The sequence below is a fragment of the Trifolium pratense genome, linkage group LG7 (assembly GCF_020283565.1).
Source record: "Trifolium pratense cultivar HEN17-A07 linkage group LG7, ARS_RC_1.1, whole genome shotgun sequence".
NCBI lineage: Eukaryota > Viridiplantae > Streptophyta > Magnoliopsida > Fabales > Fabaceae > Trifolium > Trifolium pratense.
In genome coordinates, this window is record NC_060065.1 from 13,784,471 (window position 1) to 13,807,535 (window position 23,065).

General features: G+C 27.2%; 1 protein-coding gene and 1 long non-coding RNA gene across 2 annotated transcripts; one reads left to right on the forward strand and one right to left on the reverse strand.

Annotated features, from left to right (window-relative positions):
- The first annotated feature begins 2,244 nt into the window (after positions 1 to 2,244).
- LOC123898698 lies at positions 2,245 to 4,502 on the forward strand. The gene is made up of 3 exons (XR_006805404.1): positions 2,245 to 2,405; positions 2,527 to 2,625; positions 3,126 to 4,502. It is a non-coding gene; the product is annotated as an uncharacterized LOC123898698 (long non-coding RNA).
- Positions 4,503 to 8,770: 4,268 nt separating this feature from the next.
- On the reverse strand, positions 8,771 to 22,201 carry LOC123899113 (protein NRT1/ PTR FAMILY 4.6-like). The gene is made up of 5 exons (XM_045950179.1): positions 22,069 to 22,201; positions 21,793 to 21,901; positions 21,250 to 21,467; positions 10,603 to 11,034; positions 8,771 to 9,843 (listed from the first exon to the last, which is right to left on the reverse strand). The coding sequence occupies exons 1-5, from the start codon at positions 22,069 to 22,071 to the stop codon at positions 8,878 to 8,880; spliced, it is 1,728 nt and encodes a 575-aa protein (XP_045806135.1). The 5' UTR covers positions 22,072 to 22,201; the 3' UTR covers positions 8,771 to 8,877.
- Positions 22,202 to 23,065: the final 864 nt, after the last annotated feature.

Below are 23,065 nucleotides of genomic sequence, written 5' to 3' on the forward strand. Positions count from 1 at the left end.
CTGACGTGGATATTTTAAATTAAATCTCCATTTAACTTTTCACTTTAAAATTTATAATTCCAAATATATATATATATAATCAAAATCAAATGACACAAACTAGTTTGATACCAAATGTTACACCTTTTAATAACTTTTTAACCGATATAAATTTTATTAAATCCACTGTTGGATTGAAAGTTTATATCATATAACCCATTTGTGTAAAATTTAAGACAAATTCAAAATCATTTGATATGCTATTGCGACACATAAAGATTAACTACAAATAAAAAAAGACACAAACCGTTAATTTTGATGTATCTCAATAACATATCAAATAATTTTGGATTTGTCTGAAGTTTTACATAAATGATCTATATGATATAAACTTTCAATCCAACGGTGGATTTTATAAAATTTATATCGATTAAAACGTTATTGAGAGGTGTAACATTTGGTGTCAAACTAGTTGATGTCATTTTATCCTATATATATATTATGATCAATGGACACCAAATTGTCAAAATTCATTTGACACCAAATCTTAACCATTCATTATATTTAATCTAAACCCGTTTGGTGCGCAAGATAGGATAGTGATAGGATAAAATATAAAACAGGATAAGGATAGGATAAGATATCAACAGGATAACAGTTATCCCCAGTTATCCTATCTTGTGTTTGGTGCACACAGGATAACAAACATGATAACTATTATATCATGTTTTTAATACATACTTGCTCATAATAATATGATAAGATATATAAAATATTTAAATGACAAAATTACCCTTGTAAATCAATTGTTATTTTTTTAAAATTATTTTGTAATACTTTGAATTTTTTAAATAAAAAATATAAATAAGTAATCCAATAAATTTATATAGTTTTAAATAAAAAACATGAGAAAATAATAAAGTTTAATTTTTTATACGAATCATGATCAAATAAATAACCCAATGATATATACATGTTAGATAAGCTAAATAAATATATGATATATCCCATACGTAAATAATAAAAATACCATTGCAAAATAATTATATTTAATTTCTTATAAAATTTAAATTAATATCCATACTTTAAGATTTTTTAATAATTAGTTTACTTTAAAATATTGTAATTTTAGTATAATTTTGATTTTTTAGATTATGTAAATTACAAAATTACCCTTGTGAGAAAATCACAATGTATATTTAAAAATTAATTATTTTATTATTAATTTACTATCAAATTATTTTATTATTTATATTTTATTAATTTTCATTTTTTTATTTTAAAATATATTTTATAGAATAAATCAGTAAAAAAAATATTTTATCATATCCTGCTGGTAGCCCAGCTCAAATTCAGGATAAGAATTTTAGCTAGAGAGACATGATAGGATAAACTACAAGATTAACTTATCATATCCTGCTGTACGTGTCACTAAACACTGGACTAAAACATGATATGATACAGTTATTCTATCATGTCTCTTATCCTGTGCACCAAACGGACCCTAAAGATTTAAATCAATGACCAAGATAATTAATATAGGCCGAATACATTTGATAATTCTCAATATAGAAATTCATAAATTCAAAATCATGATAATTTATTTCCTTGTTTTCTACCCCAACCCAATTTATATTTTTGTTCGTCAATGTCATACCTATGGTGTATTCGACTATCATCAACATGACTTATTTTGCTACGTACTTAGAAGATCATGAGTCCAAATCTAATTCCTCTTGTATCATCACCATGACAAATCTTATGGTTATACTTTTTTTTAGTTTTTATTTTGTTAAAGCAAAACATATACTTTTTTCTCTGACTAACTGAGTTGGTTTATGAACCAAACGAGTCGAACTATATATTGTTCATGTCCGATTCATTTAGTTAATAATGAACTTAATTTTCAGCTAAAGTTCAGCCAATTAGTTCACGAACTAAGTTCAACGAGTTAATTTACAAATCGAGTCTCGAACTATTTTCAACCTTCTTCAACCTCATCTCTATCTCTTTTTTCTCTCCCTCCTACACATTTCACCATCACCTCCGTATAAGATTGTTGGCCTCTCATATCCATAAAAAAAATTATGTGAGATCTAAACTAAGATCAAGAGATCAATTGATTTAGATGAATGGACAAATATGACATATCAATTTACTTAATAGACATCCAAATATCCAATTATTACTATAATAATATGAATCATTTATTGCATTTTATGAGTGCTAAATAATATTTAATTGACCCTTTGGAGTTTTGTACATTTTAAAATCATCAAAACGTAAAACATTACGTGATAAACTGATAGAACAATTTTCGTGTATATGTTACATTCGAAGGAAGAAAATCATGACTAAAATTAACAAATTTTTTTATACTATGATCATATTTCTTTTTCCATTTCATGTTGTGTTCGAATCTATTCGTAAGTCTTTTATTAATGTTTTAAAAAAGAAATTTTTTATCTTTTATTTTAAAAAATCCTTATTCACAATCGTTCATTTTCCTTTTATTAACATTCTTTTTTTCCTTATTTTACAATACAGCGTTCCAACTCTGTAAAGTTGACGTGAATTGTCCATGGCAAAAATGTTCTCCTAGTAATGTTCCTGTGTGTATTTTTGGATTATGCTACTGCGTTAATAGTTAAGTTCTCAATCATAAGCTTTTTATTACATTAGAAGTGTGTTAATTATTCTATTCAAGTGTTATCACCCATGTCATTGGTTAATGATTATATAGAGGTTAAATGATGATACGTTCTAGGTTGATATCATACTAAATCATTTAAGAAGCTTAATTACAATTATGGTTTAAATCATCGAAAACTAGCTATATTTTATACTTTAGGGTGTTATAAAGACACATAACCTAGGGTGGTATTACATTTACATGCGATATAAACCATGTATTTTTAATCCAACTTTTTCTAGATTAGTTTAACACATCATGTGAAATAGTGCATGTTGAGCATTCCATTTTTATTCAATTAATATATCTTGTGATATTATACATGTATATTATTGATAAATACATTAATTGTGTGCATGTGTGTGTTCATCTGCATATGTTTTATACCTTTAACATGATGTATAATGAATCACCTCTTATTTGTGTATTTTATTGTATTCTGATACAAATGCAGATTATTTTCTTCGTGGCCATTAAAATTAATTGACGCAGCTTTGCATGTGAGTGAAGTATCGACATGTGGTTATATGTATTTTAATAGTTTTGTTTTTAAACAAAGTTTAATACAGTAGAAACTTTTTAAATTAATACTCGGTAAATTAATAAACTCTCTAAAAAAATAAATTTGTCCGGTCCCGACTTGGGCCAGTGTAAAAAATTGAATAATTCGATAAAATAATAAGATAATAATTTTTTGGGAGATCCCTTTATAATTTTCGGTCCCAAGAAAATCATAAATTAATAATTCATAGAAACTGAAAAAAAAATATATTACACTTTGTTGAAATATGATTCAATAGTTGTTTGTTTTCCTTTAAAGTTCAAGTCTGTTTGGAGGTCATCTCTAACTTTTCTGTTTGGAGCTCATCTCTAACCAGGGGCGGCCTAGGCCCATGTGCGACATGGGCCGTGGCACAAGGTCTCTTAAAATCGAGGGCCTCAAAAAAAAATTATAGGGTAGTAGTATTAGTAAGTTAGGGGGTGTAAAAATTAATTATGTATGTTAGAAACTGTTGTAAAGGCCCAACCCAACAATGTTTTCCTAACAAAAAAAAAAAAAAAGCAGCAATAGAAGAAGCCAGCTTTTTGCGTTATGTGTTTTTGCCTTCTTTCTGCGTTCTGCGTTCGCAAGTTCTTTCACTTTCAGAACCTACGATCTGCCTCCATTAATTCACCACCAGGCCGGCGTCGACCTGCCTCCTGCCACCATCACCAGGCGTCGGTTAACCACTTAACCTCCTTCCTTCTATTCTCAAAGGTAAAAACTAAATTTTACAAGTTAGGGTTTCTAAAATTTGCAATGTAAAATCACAATTTTGCTATTTTAATTGTGTTTCTCAATTCCCAATTCCCATCATTCTTTTTCTCCCAAAGTTGATTTTGCTATTCTAGTAATGATACCAATAGTGTTCCCATATAATTAGTTAATTACCAATAGCCGTACTGTAGTTATGCAGTATAATTACCAATAGTGTTAATTTTGCTACTGATTTTCTTTTAATTTCCACTAATGCTGAAACTATAGTAGCTTAGCTATAATGTTAATCACAAATCCTACTCCCATTCTATGTAAACATGTGATTCCTTCCAGCCGGAGATTCCTAGTTTCAACATGATAATGTTTTAATGTTTATTGTCCTATTTGGTTTGATAATGTGTTGTTCTATTTGGATTGTTTTAATTGCTAATTACGTTCTTTTTTACCGGTTATAAAAAAAAGTTACGTTTTTTTTTTTATTAAAGGCCCACTTTCATATTTCGCACAGAGCCCCCGAAAACTCAGGGACGCCACTGTCTCTAACATTCATGTAATTTATACTAGGGGTAAACCCGTGCGTTGCACGGGTTCGATTAAAATACATAATTAAAATATTTTTATAAATTAAAAATAATAATTGTGATAAGTATAATCACACATTTGATTAAAATACATTGTTAAATACTTTTTACGATATGGTTATATTCAATATTATATATGTGTAAAAACAAAAAAAGTTGTTCAGAATTAAAATAATTTTTATTGAAATGATGTATCATAGTTTATTTTAATTGTGTTATTGTATAAAATCTTATTTTTCATTATATGAGTTACAATTTTAGTCACAAATCACTTTGTTTTTTAATTTTTAATATATCCCTTATTTATTTATTTTCAATAAGAGTTAGATGTCATACATACTTGTACTTGGTGAAAATATTGCTCATGAGTAATGTTGAACTAAGAAGTATGGTGGTTTTGACATTTTTTATCACGTGATCTCGTGTTCTGAAAATTACCTATCAAATAGCAACGTTACTACTTACTCCCTTTTCTCCAATTTAATATGCCAAATAACTTATCTACTTACCTCCCTCTCGTTCTCTTGAAGTTTCTTATCAATTATTCACTTGGTGAAATTTTATCCCGATTTTATTAGTCTCGATTTTCAGGAAAATATATCAACCCAAAATTTAATTATGGGCTCGATTAAAATACACATTTAAAATATTTTCATAAATGAAAAATAATAATTATGATAAGTATCATTATATATAATTAAATGATTGATAATATTTTAAAATATAGTGAAATAGTAGATTTAATATTAATTTATATTAAAAATAAGAGGGTTTATATGAAATTTTGTATTGGTTTATATAATTGATTTTTTATTTTTATATATATTTTTGCTCAAAAATATATTTTAAAGACAATTAATATAGTTTTTAATGATCTCTTATAATATTCCGTAAAATGATCTCTTATATTATTTATAAGTGTGAAAAGATGTATTATATTGTATCTTAATTGTGTAATTTTAATTTAATTTTTTTTATGGGTCTCATTAGTGCACTCACAAGTTGTTTTGTTTTTTATTTTGGTATATTTTTTATTCTTTTCAATAAGAATTATAGTAGCAGTCATTCTTGCTAAAAATATTGTTTATGAGAAAGAAAAAACCAAACTCAACTTATAGAATGTAATTTATATATATATATATGGTAGTTTTGTCTTTTTCATCTTTTGCTTATATTCCATGAAATTATGTATAAAATAGCAAAACGACTTATTATCTTCCATCCAATTTATGTTTTCTTATATTTATGAAAATAAAATTCTTGTGCTGATATATTGACTTTTTTTAAAATTTTACGTCAAACTTTCACTTGGTGAAGTTTATTTTAACTACCAAAGAAATTGCAAATGAATGCATGCAGGTTTGATTAGAACATACTTAAAATATATTATTACAAATGAAAAATAATAATTAAGATAAGTATAATGACATATATATTTAAATTATAGTAACATGATTTAGTTGTAATTCTGTTATATTAAAAATAAGAAAGTTGTTTAGGAAAATGAGATTTTATATTGTAGATTAAGGACACAATCAATATAATTTTTAGCGAGTCTCTTATAATATCTCATAAGTTTGAAGACATGTATCATATTTTATTCTAATAGTGTAATGGTATAAAATAAAATTAAAAATTTAAGTGTGTTCGTATAAAATAATAAATAAAAGGAAAAACTAATATATCTCATAAGTTTGAAGAGATGCATCATATTTTCTTTTTATGGATCGTAGTGGAGCAGTCGTAAGTTGTTTTGCTTTTTTACTACGGTGTATTTCTTATTATTTTCAAAAAGAGTTAGAGGCGGTTTGCTAACAATATTGCTCGTGAGAAAGATTGAAATAAGTTTCAATTATAGAATATAATGTGATTCATATATATTAATTTTTCCTTTTTCATCATTTGATCACATTCTTTGAAAGTATGTACCAAATAACATAGCCGCGCGCTTATTCTACTCTATGTAATTAAACATAACTTATATTTAACAATAATACAATTTTTGTGTTGATATATTAACTTTTTTTCCTCTCAAACTTTTACTTGGTGAAATTTTATCTCAACTTTTATTTGTGATGATTTTTTTGTTTATTGTCCAGTTTACCTTTTTTTAATTGCTTAATTCTTTTTTTTTTATTTTTTTTTCTTTGCGAGGTTTACCTTCATCCAATTTTTTTTTAGTTATTTATACACACAATGGTTAGGGATGAGAAAAAATGAATGTTTAAAGAATTGTATGATAAATTTATTTGTCATAGTTAAGGAATAAGAGTTAAGGAATATGAAAGAATGGTAGTTTAAAAGTTGGTGTGACAAAGTTAATTTTTTTTTTTAAAATAATAGCACAATAGTAATTAATTAATAAACAATATAACTAAACTATTTTTTTTTTCATAAAATTTATTTATTTATTTTGTCAAGCATGAAATTTTTTTTAGGAGTCATTTTTTTATTTGGTTTATTTATTTAAAGTAAAATTTTGCAAATTGCAAATCATATTTACGCATGCATGATTTATATTTTATATTTGGTAGTGTAAAATCTGAAAGAGCATATATCTATTCATTGTTCTTTTGTAATTTGGTAGTTTAAAAGTTGGTGTGACAAAGTTAATTTTTTTTTAAAATAATAGCACAATAGTAATTAATTAATAAACAATATAACTAAAGTGTTTTTTTTTCTTAAAATTTATTTTGTCAAGCATGAAATTTTTTTGAGGAGTAATTTTTTTATTTGGTTTATTTATTTAAAGTAAAATTTTGCAAATTGCAAATCATATTTACGCATGCATGATTTATATTTTATGTTTGGTAGTGTAAAATATGAAAGAACATATATCTATTCATTGTTCTTTTTGTAATTTAATTTGTCTTTTTTTTCTTTTCTTTCTTTCATTATTATTGGGAGCCATTATTATTGTAACATATAAATAATTACTTTGGAGGATGAATGGACACACAAAATAAATTGTGGGACAAATTTTAAATAGATATGAGAAGCTCTCTAAAGCATGCCACATCATCACAATGAAGGCCTATGAGCAATTCAATCTTCCTTTTACTAGTAAAAGATATGCCAAACTTGCTTAAGAATACATTGAACATTCCACTTGTTTACATTTACTATACACTTCAAAAGTCAAAAGTCATATTTTCAATTGATATGAATACAATATTTATTAATTTACATTGAGTCCCAAGATTTGCTGCAACGTAATTCTAAGAGACATAGACTAATTTGCCTTTTTGTTTGGTATGTACAGTATAATTACTTAAAAACTCTTTAAATTAATAATTATTAATTTATCGATAAATTAATAACTCTTTAAATTAATAAATTTCTCCGATCCCGACCTTATTAATTTATAGAGTTTCTACTGTAATTTTTCAGAATGTATTTCATATATAGTTAATTACACTTTAATAAAATACAAAAGGACAATAAACTGTGCCATTTTTTAAAAATTTTAGTTTTGTTGTATTATGTATGAGATGTATGTATAATTGTATGACTATAATAATGTGATATTGTAGTAATCAAGACCTTTTATTGACATTAGTTCTGAAGTTTTCAAATTTATGAGTTATGATACTCCCTCTGTAATATTATACAAGCAAAAATCATTTTTCAAAGTTGATTGCATAACGAACGTATTTGGTCTATATTATAAACCAAGTATTTTAATTATGTAATGAACCTAAAATAGTGATTTTTGCTTACATGGTGTTATAGAGGGAGTATATGTTTTTGAAATGTGTATAAAATTTAAGGATTATATATGATTTTGGTCCTTGCAAATATGTCTCATGATGATTCATCAATAGAGTTTACGAAGCATAAGTCCACAAAATGTCAATGAGTATAAAATTGATTCCAAATAAGTTTGGCTAAGGGATAATATATCCAACATTTTTTTTTTATATAAGTAAGGGTCTTTAAATGACATTAATTTAGGAATACTCCAAATTTACTCAATAATATTAATTTGGAAAAAGTTTGACACTTATTTTAAAACAAATTAATAATTATTAAGTATTTTTTTTTTGTCAAATAATCTATTAGCTCGAGTTCAGCATTTTACCCTCAGACACTCTTAAATGTAAAGTTCTGGTCAGTGAAGTGCTGCTCTAGGACTCGAGGGGTTGACATGGTGTCCCCACACTAACACTAACGGAAATTATAGTGTTATGTTGTCAGCGTGGGGATACTCCATAGGTCGTCAGTAAAGTGTTAACCGTTACAACAACAAAAAAATACTTGACAACGTAAAAAGTACTTATTATATTTTGTCAGAAAAAAGTACTTATTGTGAAGTGCCATTTGAAAAATTTAACTTTATCAACAACATTCCTAATCTTCACTCATCACTAGTAGTTACCGGTTCCTCTATACTTGTATCTAATAGCCCAAAACAGATAATGCAGAAAATTCAACCCAGTAAGTACACACATAAGCCAATAAAACCTCTCTAAATGATAATGGTTAAGGTTAGAACCAGATAGCCAAGGTTTATGAGAGGAATTACCAGTAACACTATTAACTATTGAAATAATCACTGAACTTAAGTAATATCCTAATGCCAAAGAAGCCCAAGTAAGTGATGTAGCCCAAGATCTCATTTTAATTGGTGCCTCTGTGAAGAAAAATTCCAATAAACCAGCCATAGTGAAAAGATCAGCTGAACCAAGAAACAAATACTGAAAAGCAATCCAAAAGAATGTTATTGGAATTGGTTTTGTTGCATCATCTAAAAGATTTGAATCTGTTGCTACCCTTTTTCTTTTCACTTCAACAAGTGCTGCCACTGCCATTGCAATTATTGATAGGACTAGTCCAATTCCAATTCTTTGAAGATGAGTTATTCCCATTTCTGATTTTGTGTATTTTCTTGCAAAGGGTATTATAATGTGGTCATAAATTGGAGCTAACATCATTATGAAGACTACTGGGAAAATTGGTAATGAAGCTGGTGGTACTTTTAATGAACCAAGTTTCGTGTTCATTGTCGCGGCTTGTTGGACTGAGAATGTTGATAGTTGAGCTAGGCAACAGTTTAGGACAATTGTGCAGCCGAATATTGGGAGGATTTTTAAGACTATTTTTACATCTTCGAGTTCTTGGACGGAACATTTTATTGTTTCGTTTTCGATTGCGCTGTTGAGGAATCTTAGTGTATTTGTTGGAGTTTGTATTTCCTTGATTCGTTTCGATGATGATTCTTCGTTTTCTTGTTTTCTGACTGAGTTTGGATGTGATGGGCTTGATGTCAAGTTCACAACAGCACTGCTGGAGTTTTTGTATATGCAGTTGTTCATTGCTGCTGCTACCAAAACCTGCTTATTCAAAAACCAGAGGGTATATTAGTCAAATATGACTCATTTTAAGTTATCATTAAGGTAATGTATTCTATACTATAGATGAAATGTCTTGAAAAATGATTGGGTATAGTAGTTAAACATGACTCATTTTACTTAAATATGATCTTATTGCAGTGAGAGTAGATAGATAGTGTTTATTTAGAATTGGATTCACTGGTGAGTTTGATAGAACTACAATGTCTCAGTGTAATTTTGTCAACATTGTCGTCAATTCAATGTATTAATTTTTTTTTTGAACAAGTCAATTAAATGTATAATTAATAAATAAGAATTATAGTGAAATAATAATATCATCTTGATATTTTATGGCGACAAATAATTTGAAACAGTCTACTATTACAAATAGAACAACTAAATTCAACGTTTTAAAAATGGGTAGAGATCGAACCAATGAAATATTCAGATCATGATTCAATCAGTTTAAATATGGTTGAACTCGATGAAAATTTAAAATGCAAAAATTAAAGACTAATTGAACCAATCACAATACAACTAGTTCAACCATATTGCAAAATAACCAAAATCAAATCAGCGAACTAGTCGTTCAAAAATATTTTATTAATAATATATTTGCCATAAAAAAAAAATCAACGAACTAGCTGGCCAGTTCCAATTTTAACCAGCTAGATGATCCAGTTATTAGTTCGGTCTGATTTTTAAAACATTAGTTGTAGGAGGAAGATACCAAATAAATGTAGAGCATGAGATAGTTACCTTCAAAATGGTTGTAAGAGGACTCCCAGTAGGTATCTTGTTCCTATACTTAGTAGAACCAGCCAAGAACACAGGAATAGAAAGAAATATACTAATAGTAGAGATTCCAAAACCCCATTTCCATCCAACATTATCTTCAATCCAAACAACAAAAGTAACAGCAATAAGAGCACCACATGCTAAACAAAAGATGTAGTAGTTGAAGAATGTTGATCTTTGTTTCCTTCCAGAAACACTGTCCTCATCAAATTGTTCAGCACCATGTGGTGCCAATGATCCCTTAATTCCTCCAGTTCCAAGAGCAACTAGATATAATCCACCAAATAACATTAATGCTTTTGCACCATTAACTTCTTCACATGAAATTGTTGGATCACAGTGTGGTGGTTGAAGTGAAGACACACTTGCTTGTATTGTGAGTACAATTAGTCCCTGCACAAGTTCCAACTTCCCTTATTACAATTTTGCAATACATAGTATCGAATTTCATTTCTACTTATAAAAAATATAAAACTACAGCAAAATATTTCAATTTGTGTAGACCAATTTTAAATTGATCGCTAAATAAGTTATAAGTTAATTTTGCAATCCATGTAAAACTTCTTAACACATCCTCTAACGTCCAACATTATTGGACTTAGTGCGTGGATATAAATGGTGAGTGACATGATAGCGGAAACCTAATAGCAGGTGGCCAAACGGATCTAGAAGAGACTCTTATACCATCTTATAATTGAGAGTTGAGTCTAACTCATCCTCTATCGGATTGTGGAGGAGACTCTGTTATCATCTTAAAATTGAAAATCGGATCTAACTCAACCCTACAAAATCGACTTATATAATAAGAATTATCCTTACTTATAAACACAAATTGGGGCTCGTGTTGTCGGAATTCTCAACATAAATCTGTCACTAGAAAAATATTGTTACTAAATTTTAAATTTTTTTTAAGATTTGTTTTGTAATTATTATATATTGTGATTAACAAACTACGCTATGACCACAAACTAATAGTAATAATGTGAAAGTGATTAGAAACATTGGCCAAGATCCTCATGTCACAATGCAATGCATGTGAACACATTAATTATTGTTTTAGTAGCAACATTGCTCTTTATGAGGCCTCTGTTTTTTGGGACAACAAGTGAAATATCACATCACATCATCATAATATATGAAAGTACCAAGTGTCATATATCATTCCTAAAATGCGATAAATAAAGACACGTCCACACCACATCTCTACATAAGGGTAGAGCTGGAGCACTAAAAATAAAAATGGAGAATAGATTCTCTCGATTGTAAATTTTCTAGATTTAAATATAAATCACAACCATTAATTCAGTATTGTGTGTGGTCAACATCAATTAAAGAGTCAACATGTATATCGAACAATCTTTATAAATATTGCACCGGAGAGAGTATCCATGCTCCTTAAAAATGACTTCATTGTATTCTACTATCAACTATTAGTAAGGATATCTAATTATTTAATTTTGGTGATTTAAGTATATTAATTTTTTTTCTAGTATAGAACTTGTACTAATCACAAATTAAGCATAAAGTTTTAAATCTTAGTTCTAAAAAATATTATACAAACTATAATCTAAAATGCCTTCAATCAAGACTTAAGATTGCCTATAATAAAATCACACAGTTTTATACTATAAAAAATCTCAATCGTTTATTTAAAATTAACAATTTAGATTACATAGTCAATAAATGTCAACAAATTTGACCATTGAGTTAAGATTTAATGGTCAGCATGCAGGTGCACCACAAAATTCAAATACCTCTAATAACTAATTAGGATATGAATTGTATGCAGTCACATAATCATCATAAGTTAAATTAAAGCAATGCAAATCTAGATCCCTCTAATTGTGAAGAGGTTATTTCCCCGTTTATTTCATGACCTTTATGCCCATGAATCATGGAACTTCGTTTGATTGCGTACGTTAGATGTTAAATTTATTAGGCCTAGGCGTAACCCATTCTATATGGCTTGGTTGAAACTTATCAGACTGTTACAGATATTCAGCAGCAACTAGAAAAAAAAACAAAAAATATAAATACGTTTTTTTTACTTCTTAAATTTCATCATGCTATTGTCATACACTTTTGATTATGTTATGCTGGTCCATCTATCCTACATTCACCAGTCACCACCCTACATAAAAATTTGGTAGAAAAATAAAGAGAAGGGTAACGATTTTTTAAAGCAAAAAAACGTGTCAACAACGACCATATACAGATGTTGTTATCAAAGTTAAGAAACTTGGCAGAACGAAGTTTCTAGTCCACCTGTGCAGTGGCACAGAAACATAGGTTCCTAAGCACTTGAGGAAATCTATAATATGTAATAAGCCAGACATATTTGTCTTTCTCTCTCCTCTCCTCATTCAACCTCATTCCTCACATTTAATGTTGATATACATTCAATAGCTGTCCAATTACTTTGAAAAATGACCATAATTACTTTGAAAAATAATAGCTGTCCAATTTTTTCCATAAACATTCAATATAGCTGTCCAATTTTTTCCATAAACATCCAATTTTTTATAATAGAATAGAATATGCCTTATATTCTTTTTTTAAAAACAGTAATATTCTAATATGCCTTATTTCAAAAAGGAATGAAATATGCCTTATATTAAATTACCTACTTAAAAAGGAAATAATTCATAATGAAATAATTATAATTAATTAAAATATTTGATTTAAAAATAATTTTAAAAATATTTCATTTATTATTATTTCAACTTCAAATATTTTATTTTTTGACTAACTTCAAATAATTTTAAAAACCTTTTTTTTTTTTGTGTATGAAATGATTTAAACAAAATGAAAAAACGTGAAAATAATATTTTATATTTTTTTAAAATGAATCATGGCTTGACCAAAAAAAAAAAAGAATCATGGAATTTTCTTTTTTGAAAAATATGTGATAATATATGAATGTTTTTTATTGTTGATGAATCATGTAATTTATTATTTTGATTAATTGGTCATATTTGTTATTAATGATTTTAATTTCATATTAAAGACAAAATTATTCATATCTCCATTTTTTTCTCTATATATATATATATATGGTCTTTGTGTAAATACTACAACTCACAATTTTTCAAATCTTTTCTTTTGGTTATTTTCATTGTTATTTATTTACTTGAATTACTTGAATTTTTAATTTATTCTCTCTTTTATCAATCATATTTGTTGTCTTTATAATTTTCTTCAACTTTTTCTTCTTTATTCTATTATTTTGTTGATCATACTCTCTTCTTCTATTTTTCAGGAATGTGATCATAAAGAAAGATATGGAACACGAGAAACAAAGTTGTTTTCATGGGAGAATGCAAGAATATTGAGAACATTTTGTGGGGCCTCAAATTAACTTCTTAATTTGGATGCTAATAGTGTTTTATTCTTTTGCTTGATAGTGTAATAATCATATAAGTTGTCTTCATTGTTAATCATTTGTTGTAATGGGTTGAAGTACCTCTTCCTGCATCTTATTTTGATTTTGCCTATCAAATAAAAAAAAAACTAAACCACATTTGTTGTCAAATATTAATTAATAAAATTATTTATGTGTACATCGGTCAATTTCTGGCGTTTTTTTTTCTTTGGTGCCTTAAAAAAAGGTTTCCTCTTTAATATTTGATTGAAAGTTTTCTCTTTACATTCAACTACTCACTCCGTCCCATATTATAAAAAAAAAAAAATCACTTTTTAATGTCCAAAATTATAAGCAAAAAAAACTAACTTTTATCATTTTCAAGATTTACTTTTATTTATTCTCATAAAATTAAATGATAAAAATGATCATGGAATATATAAATTCTTTATGAGCACGTAGAAATATTGACCCAATCACATCATATGATTAAAATGATCATGGAATATATAAATTCTTTATTATTTTTTTATAAGAATCAATTGTTCATTACTATTTTTTTATAGAGAGAATCAATTGTTCATTATCAAAAACATGTGTGCAAATATAGAATATTCTTTCAATATCTTTTTCTTCTCAAAATATTCATAATCTTCAATTCTGCAATCATTCCTTAAAAAAAACAAAAAACTGCAATTATTTATTTTTTATAAATCTCCTTTTTTTTGCAATTTAACACTTTGAATTTGGGCATTAATAAGTCCGTTTCATCAACAAATTAAAAATAAAATCTTTAATTTATTGATGATTTTTCTGATGCAAACAACAATGGGTTGGTTACAACTTTTTCACTTATTATAATTAAATCACATCACTAATTTTTAAGAATATTTAATATGATTTATTATGTTTTTTTTTTACTATAAATACTGCATCAAATTTTCCACATTTCTCATACCATTTGGATTTAGATTCTACCGCTAAGTTCTCTATTTTTCTTTGAGTTTTTGCGCTTCATTTTAAATTTGAATTTAAATAAAATATATACTTGACTGATGTTTTACTTTGATTTTCAGGAAAATATGTAATTTAGGTATATTCTCATAATACACAGTGACATTTCAAGTTTGTATTTCGAGCCGTAACGTATTTGATTCAAGTTTTTTAACTAAAAAAGGTTGTATTTAACATATTTGTTTAACATTTTAGTATTTTTTTTGTTTGTGCTAACTATATAAGATTGATTCTTCTGATCCTTTTCGCCTAATTTCCCACAAGTATTTTACAATTTTAGGTTTGTTTTTATATATACTTCTTCTGTCCCATATTATAAGCAAAACAAAATTTCACACTTATTAAGAAAAGTAATATGATAATTTGATGTATGACTTTTTTAGTTTTAAAGTTTCATGAGAAAATATAAAAAAGAATTTTTTTATTGATTATTGATTATGGGAAAAAATAGTAAATTAAATGCAATTTGAATTAAATTTAACGACAATATGTAAGAGTAAATTTTGAAAATGATAAAAGTAAATTTATTTTGCTTATAATTTGGAAAAGAAAGAAAAAAAAAAAAGTGATTTGGTTTTGCTTATAATATGAACCGAGGGAATAGTTGTCTTACTATACCAATTAGAAATATATTCCCCTCATACTACGAACCAACATTGTTGCCTTTTGCCATACAAAAAACATATTGGTTAAAAAACATGGTTATTTTAATCTAACACATGCATATTTTTTTTCCAACATACTCCTAATTAAATTGCATATTTTTCTGTTTAAAAAAAATTGCATATTACTATGGTTCAATTGAATATGACTTAATACTTCCCTGTTCGTTTCATTTCTTCCACCCCTTTTTTTTTCCAAGACTTAACTCACCTCGCGCAGCCGAACTCTAAATTACTATGGTTCCCTTCCCATAAAAATCAAAACAAAAAAATTGATTTTTTTTTTATCAAGTTGTAAATACTTAATTTATTCTACATAAGTTTATTTTTTTGTTTTAACCGTCAGTTTGCGGCCAATTGGACCGCCTAATTTGATTCAGGTGTCAGTTTTGACACCAAGTAGTTCCATTCCTCTCCCGAGTGTTGGTACTGTAAAACAATCAATGCGAAAATGTTTTCTACATTATTTGGTAGTACTAATAAGCATCATCAATTTTAATTTGGTTCTCTTACTTTAAATATTTTCTTCACACATCTTATTGATCGAAATTGTGTGGCTCTCATGTTTATGTTTACACAATAATTTGTCAAAAAATAAATGCTTTTACACAATAATATTTGTAAAGTTATGATTTTTTTATTATTTTTATATCAGGTTTTTTTAGTTTTCACATCAGTATCCAGTCCATTAGAACGTCTAATCTGAATCAGAGATCAATTCTGACATCAACCTGACAAATATGTTAATTTTTTATTAATTATTAGAACTTTAGTACAAAAAAAAATTAATATTTAAACATGTTTGTTTACCGTCATATTTTAACCCGTGCTTGGCACGGGTCCGGATACTAGTTAAATAAATTTTATACGTGTGTGTGTGCATGAATATAGATATTAATGTGGGGTCCTGTCTATATTTTAATTTAAATTTCCCTAAAGTCATACTCCCTAAAATAATGTGGAGTACCTTCTTTCCTTTTCCCTTATACAACACACTAAATATAATGTAATAATTTATAGGAAAAATACCGCACTTAAATTATTGTTATTTTGTCTCATATATATTTTTGTATAACTACATCCCACGCCACTTTAGTTTGTCTTTGTTATTTTGGGAGTTCAAAGTTAACATTATCTAGTATGACCAGACATAAATAAAGCAATACCTTTTCTTTTATGATTTTCAACTTTCACTTTTGAATTCTCGACCTAAAATTTGGGTAATTTTTTTTTTATTTTTATAAATGGGTAATTTTTTTCCCCATATACGGGTTTTTCTTTATAGAAATAGAAATGTAGAGTGAAAAAATATCCTCAAAAAGTTGATGAAATTTCGGAACAGGAGGAAAATCACGAACTACCATATGACCTAAATATAAATTTTAAAGTAGGAGTATTAGCAGTGTCGGCTCCAACCATTTAGAGCCAGTTACAAATGTTAAAAATAAACTCTTTGACATAAAATATTAAATTTTTTAAAAGAACTATGGATTATTTAAGTTATTATTTTTTGATGAAAAAAATATTTTAAGAAATTAAATAAGAATTAATAACATAAATAATAGTTATTATCCTTATAATTAGCATAAAAAATATTCATATTATAACTGATAACAACAAAATACATTAAGCTACTTAAAAAAAAAACTCTCTTCAAGCCTTCTTATTATAATTTTTTTGTTCACATTATATTTTTTCATAACTACTACTTTAGATTGAACCTTTTAAATTATTTTTTAACAAAAGACATTAAAAAAAAATTGGCCTTTTTATTATATTTTTCTGAAACTAACCTTTTCTTAGAAGCCTAACTACATAGCATATTTTGCGCATGTCAATGGCCGCCCTTTGAGTATTAAAATTTATTTAAAATCTGTTAGATTTAAAAGTCTTAATATAAATCTATATATATAAATCCTAGATAGTTGTCCAATTGATTATCTAAACCCTAATCCACATCACCCACTTAAACCAATGAAAACCTTTCATTTAGTCATATCACCCACTTACATATTCATTTAATGGGTGGTACTAAATGTTATTATTATTATTATTATTATTATTATTATTATTATTATTATTATTATTATTATTATTATTATTATTATTATTATTATTATTATTCTTTTGGGTTACTATTCATTTTAATTTTTTTCTTCATTTTATTATTTTTGGTTCATAATAGGTAATGCTTTTGCTAATAATCTTTTGGTACGCAAATTCATCGTCACATTCTTTTGGTTGATCCAAATAAAAATCAATTTGAAGTGTTAATAAAAAAATAGATAAAATAAAATTTACTGATTGTTTGTATGCTGTTCATGATTTTTATCATATTCAATTTTGAGTACGCGGTTAAGTTGGTTTATCTTTGCCTCAATATGTTTCAAATAAATATAAATGACCGATTTGATAATGAAGTAGTTTATCCAACTCAGAACCCTCCAATGAAATTTATAATACAAAAAAAACTTATTATGTTCCAACATCAATTTTTTTTCAATGGTCAATTATATGTTGGTATTTCTAGAGTTATTTTAAAGAATAAATTAAAGATATTGCTAATCAATGTTAATGAAGAATATACCAATTACCAAGGTATTTCTATATATACTTTGCATCATATACTTTGTTAGATTTAAAAGTCTTAATATAAATTTATAAATAAAGGAATCATTATTTTACTGAAAATATGAAGAAGACATGTTAAGAAATTAAATATAAGAATATTTACCTCAAAAATTTTACATTCAATTTTTTAAATTAAAATATTATGTTTTTTAATGTAAAATTATAACTTTTGATTTTTTTTAACATATGTGCTTTCAAGGCACAAACTCTTATTCTAGTTTTCATGATTTAATAACTTTTTATTTTGTAAAATATATAAATTAATAATAATATATTGATTCTTGACTTAGCTAGGATGGTATGATATAGTGGGTGGGCGTTCGCTAGGTCATGCAATTCATGAGGTTTTGGAAGACCAAAGTGGGAAGAACCAATTAATCAAAAAAGAAAAAGATTCACAAAAGGGATTGATAGATAAGAGTTTTATTTCTTTTCTTTAAAGAAAAAAAATATCATTGACATCTTTTCGGTTATTTTTCAGGGATTTTTATTGGTTGCACCATTTTGATGCAACCCCACCTTGCAAGTTGTATTTTGCAACTTGAATTTCACTCAGATTCTGGTTATGACATTATGGGTTTGAAAGACACCTTTTTCTTTGAAAAACACGCAATATTATATTTTGTAAAGAAAAATACCATTGCTATGTCATTTAAATATACATGGAGGGAGATAAGTTTAAAATCATAAAAAAATAAAAACAATCAAAACATAACTAATTTTTTATTATTATAATCTTTTTTTTATTAAAAATGGCTAAGTTTATCATGTAACTATTTCTGAGATATTAGATGCACATGTTGACCGATGCTAAAAAAAAAAGACTCCTTAAATTTATGTTTTCTCAATGATAAAGAATTTCTTAAAAAAATAAAGAAGAAGAAAAAGAAATAGTATATATTATACCCAAAAAAAAATCTATAACAAATTAAATAGTATAGATTACCTCTTATACCCTTGGACATTAGCTGGACAAAATTTCTCTATTGTCCATAAAAGTAAAGTTTCTAACAATAATATATTTTAGCCATCTATTTATGATCGGACGATTCATATGATATTTTTAAAAAATCAGTACTAAATAATCTTTGCCCCTGGATTCAAGATCGAACGATTGAAAATTATTACAATGATAGTAACTGCGTGCAATCTTTTTCAAGCATTAGCGTATGTTCACTGGAACGTAAATCACCACTATTGTAAAATTAGAACCTTTACATAGACTGTAATTTTTAAAAGTTTTGACTTATAAGAATTAACTGCGAGACTCAATAAATCACCCAAGAATTTTGATTATCTAAAGTGAATAAAGGGTTGTGACAATTTTATGTTTTATTATGATATATCTATTATATTTACTTTTAATATTTTAATTATCTATTGATATTATTTAGCCTTAAACTACCATAGTTGGTGGTCTAGTCTTTTGCTATGTTTGAGTCTTATATGATTGTTTGTATTTCTTTCGGTAACTATTTGTAAACTCTGATAGTCTTTCTTGACGCACACGCCTTATGCTGTGGAGGCTGGTTTGTTAATATATATATATATATAGGTGGCGTCTAAGGTGAGGGAGCTATTAAGTCCCTCACCGGTGAACCATTACAAATTTACCGTTAGATGTAATCAACAGTTTAGATCTTTTAAAATAAAAAAGAGAACATGTAGGTTTGGCTACACACAATCCTGTATCCCTCTTCTTCACCATTACTCTCTAACATCTTCAACCTCTTTATTCAATGGAAACTACATCATAACCGCAAACCCCGACGAACAACCGCACCACCGACAACCATCACCACTGCTGGAAACATGATTAGTTTTGAAAATCTATGAGAATCTCTTTCCTTTTTCGGTATTTACATTAAATCAAACACTATAAACTAACGATTTTGTTTTCGTTTCAGCAAAGAGCCCTATGTTATTTAGATCTGTAATTTCTCTGAACATGGTTTATTATTTTCAAAATTACCTTGGTATTGTTCATCTCTCTCCGAATAATAGCTGGGTTGGTTTGAAAAAGGCATATGTTTGATCTTTCAAAAAGAATATTCATGGGTGAGTTTTAGTTTTTAACTTCACAATTTTCAAGCCACTTAAGAGTAGAATTAGTAGCATTCAAAACAAATATCATTTTAGATGCTTGAGCAAGAGAAAGAAAAATTCACCGGTCGTGGTGGTCGCCGTCAGTGGTGCAGGTGTTTGCCGGAATTTCCGTGGTAGTAGTGACCGACAAAAAGAAATGTTGAAGCATTACATAGTGATGAAGAAGTATGGTAGATTGTGTGTAGATAATCCTAGATACTTTCTTTTTTAATTTGAATAGATCTAAGCCGTTGATTATATCTAATGGTAAAATTTTAATGGTCCACCGGTGAGGGACTTAATAGCTCCCTCACCTTAGACGCCACCATATATATATATATATATATATATATATATATATATATATATATATATATATATATATATATATATATATATATATATATATATATATATATATATATATATATTTCATTTTAGCTTGTTAAAACAAATTATCTATTGATATTACTTGCCGATTTACACTTTAAAGTGAATTACTCATTATTAAAATATGTAATATTTCAAAAAAATTCGATCATATATATAAGCTTTGTCATACTCCACTAAGAATCCATGGAAATAATTTTAGTCAAATTTGAAACTCTCTTTTCCGTACACAAACAAATGCACATATAGACACCGTTCCTATTAAGCAACCATATAGTAAATAAAATTAAACACCAAAGGTTGTATTTAAACCTAAATAATAAAATAAATACAAAAATATACTGGTTGAAGAAAAGTAAAGCAAAATGAGAGGTGGTTAGAGACAAAGTGTCATGACATTCACATGTGATCACAAAAAAACAGAAAAAGAGAGAAATGAGAAAAAGTGTGAAGGTTGGTTCATACCAGGAACTCAATAGCTGCACTTATCAGGTAGATGTGATAAGTTGTAAAAAATGCATCAGATAAAAAACCACCAAGCAAAGCAAGAAGAAAAGCTGTTCCCATGAAATTTGTTACATTGTTTGCAGATTTTGTTGGTGAAAAGTGCATATTTTTCTTTAGATACAACACCAAGTTGCTTGCATTTGCTAAAAATGCAAGATTCTCCAATACCTCCACCACTGCACAAAAATTAATTAACATAGAGTTATATATATATATATTTTATATTCTAAATTCTAAAAAAATGAAAACAAAAATTATTGTTTAATTATATGTATCTCCATCTCAAATCCAAAAGTAAATTAAATCAAACAATTTGAGCTGGTTAATTATATAATATTAACATCACCAAACAATTAACAGAAATCATGAAAGAAATCTATTTATGAAATTAATTGAATTATGATTTAACATCGGGTTAGAGTATCTCTTGTACTCGCGGTAATATATTTTTTTAAACAAAGAATAATTATGAGTCAAGAAAGTAAGAAATTTAAGACATACCCAAAACAAAGGAAGCTGCAAGCATGCCACCATGTTTTCCTCTGAGGGCAGGTCTGTTCCTCCAGTCCACATAGCCAATCCACCTGGTCACTTGTTGTTGTTCAAATTCCTGCCAGAAAAAGTGTAAAAATTTAAGTTTTTAATGAAAGCATTAATAATAAAAATAGTGAGAAAAAAGATAAAGGAACTACAATAAAAAAAAAAAAACAAATAAAGGAATTGAACTTCAATAAAAAAAAGAGTAAAGAAAAAAAATATAGGAATTCTGTTACTCACCATCTCTCTGTCTTTCTGGGTTTGGATCTGGAGAGAGAGATTTATGATGTGAAAAGGGAAGATGAATGAGAGAAGATTTAAAGAAAGTGTGAGGGAGAAGAGAGGAAAAGATACAACTTGGATATAATTGTCTATACACTGCTCCTTTTATATATAGTAACAAATTGATGAATCTTCCTTTCACAAACTTTTTTTTTTCTTTCTTTTTTCTATATCATTTTTTTTTCTTTTTTTTAGTCAAATCATTTTTATTATTATACTATTATTTTTGTCTCTTTAATTTATTGGTAAAATAAAATTCAGATTCTTAAAATAGAGTTAAAAATAGTGACTAATGGCGACAACCTTATTCCGGAGGTTGACACGAAACCGCCATTATAAAAGTCAATTACGATGGTTATTTGAATCGCCACAATTAATTAAATAATTGTGAGGTTGTAATGCTAACTACGGCAGCTACAAACCGCCGCTAAATATAAATCGCCGCAGAAATTGCCGCAAAATGCTCTTCCAGCGTCTATTCCAGCGTTTGATTCTAACCGCCGCGAAATACTTACAATTGCGGCAGCAAAAAGCTTTTAATATTTAACCGTGGCAATTTGTTTTATTTGTTGTATAAATAGGTAATGCATAAAAAAGTAGTAGAACAAAAAACGATATGATTTTATTTTTGTGTCCATATACCTTTCACCAAGACTTTTTTTTAGTTATCCAAAATACATTATATAATATAATCACTACAAGAATCCTCTGCCTTTCCTACAAAAATTTTCGTGGGAATAGTGCCAATTTTCGTAGGAATTGTAGCATTTTCGACGACATTTCCTACCAACAGATTTGTAGAGAAAAAGCTGACTATTCCGACAACATTTCCTACGAACTTTGTAGGAAATGTATTTGTGTCAGGGGACCACTTTCAGTCAGAACATTACCTACGAAATTTGGTAGGAAATGTATTTGTGCAAGGGGACCACTTTCGGCAGAACTTTTTAGTCAG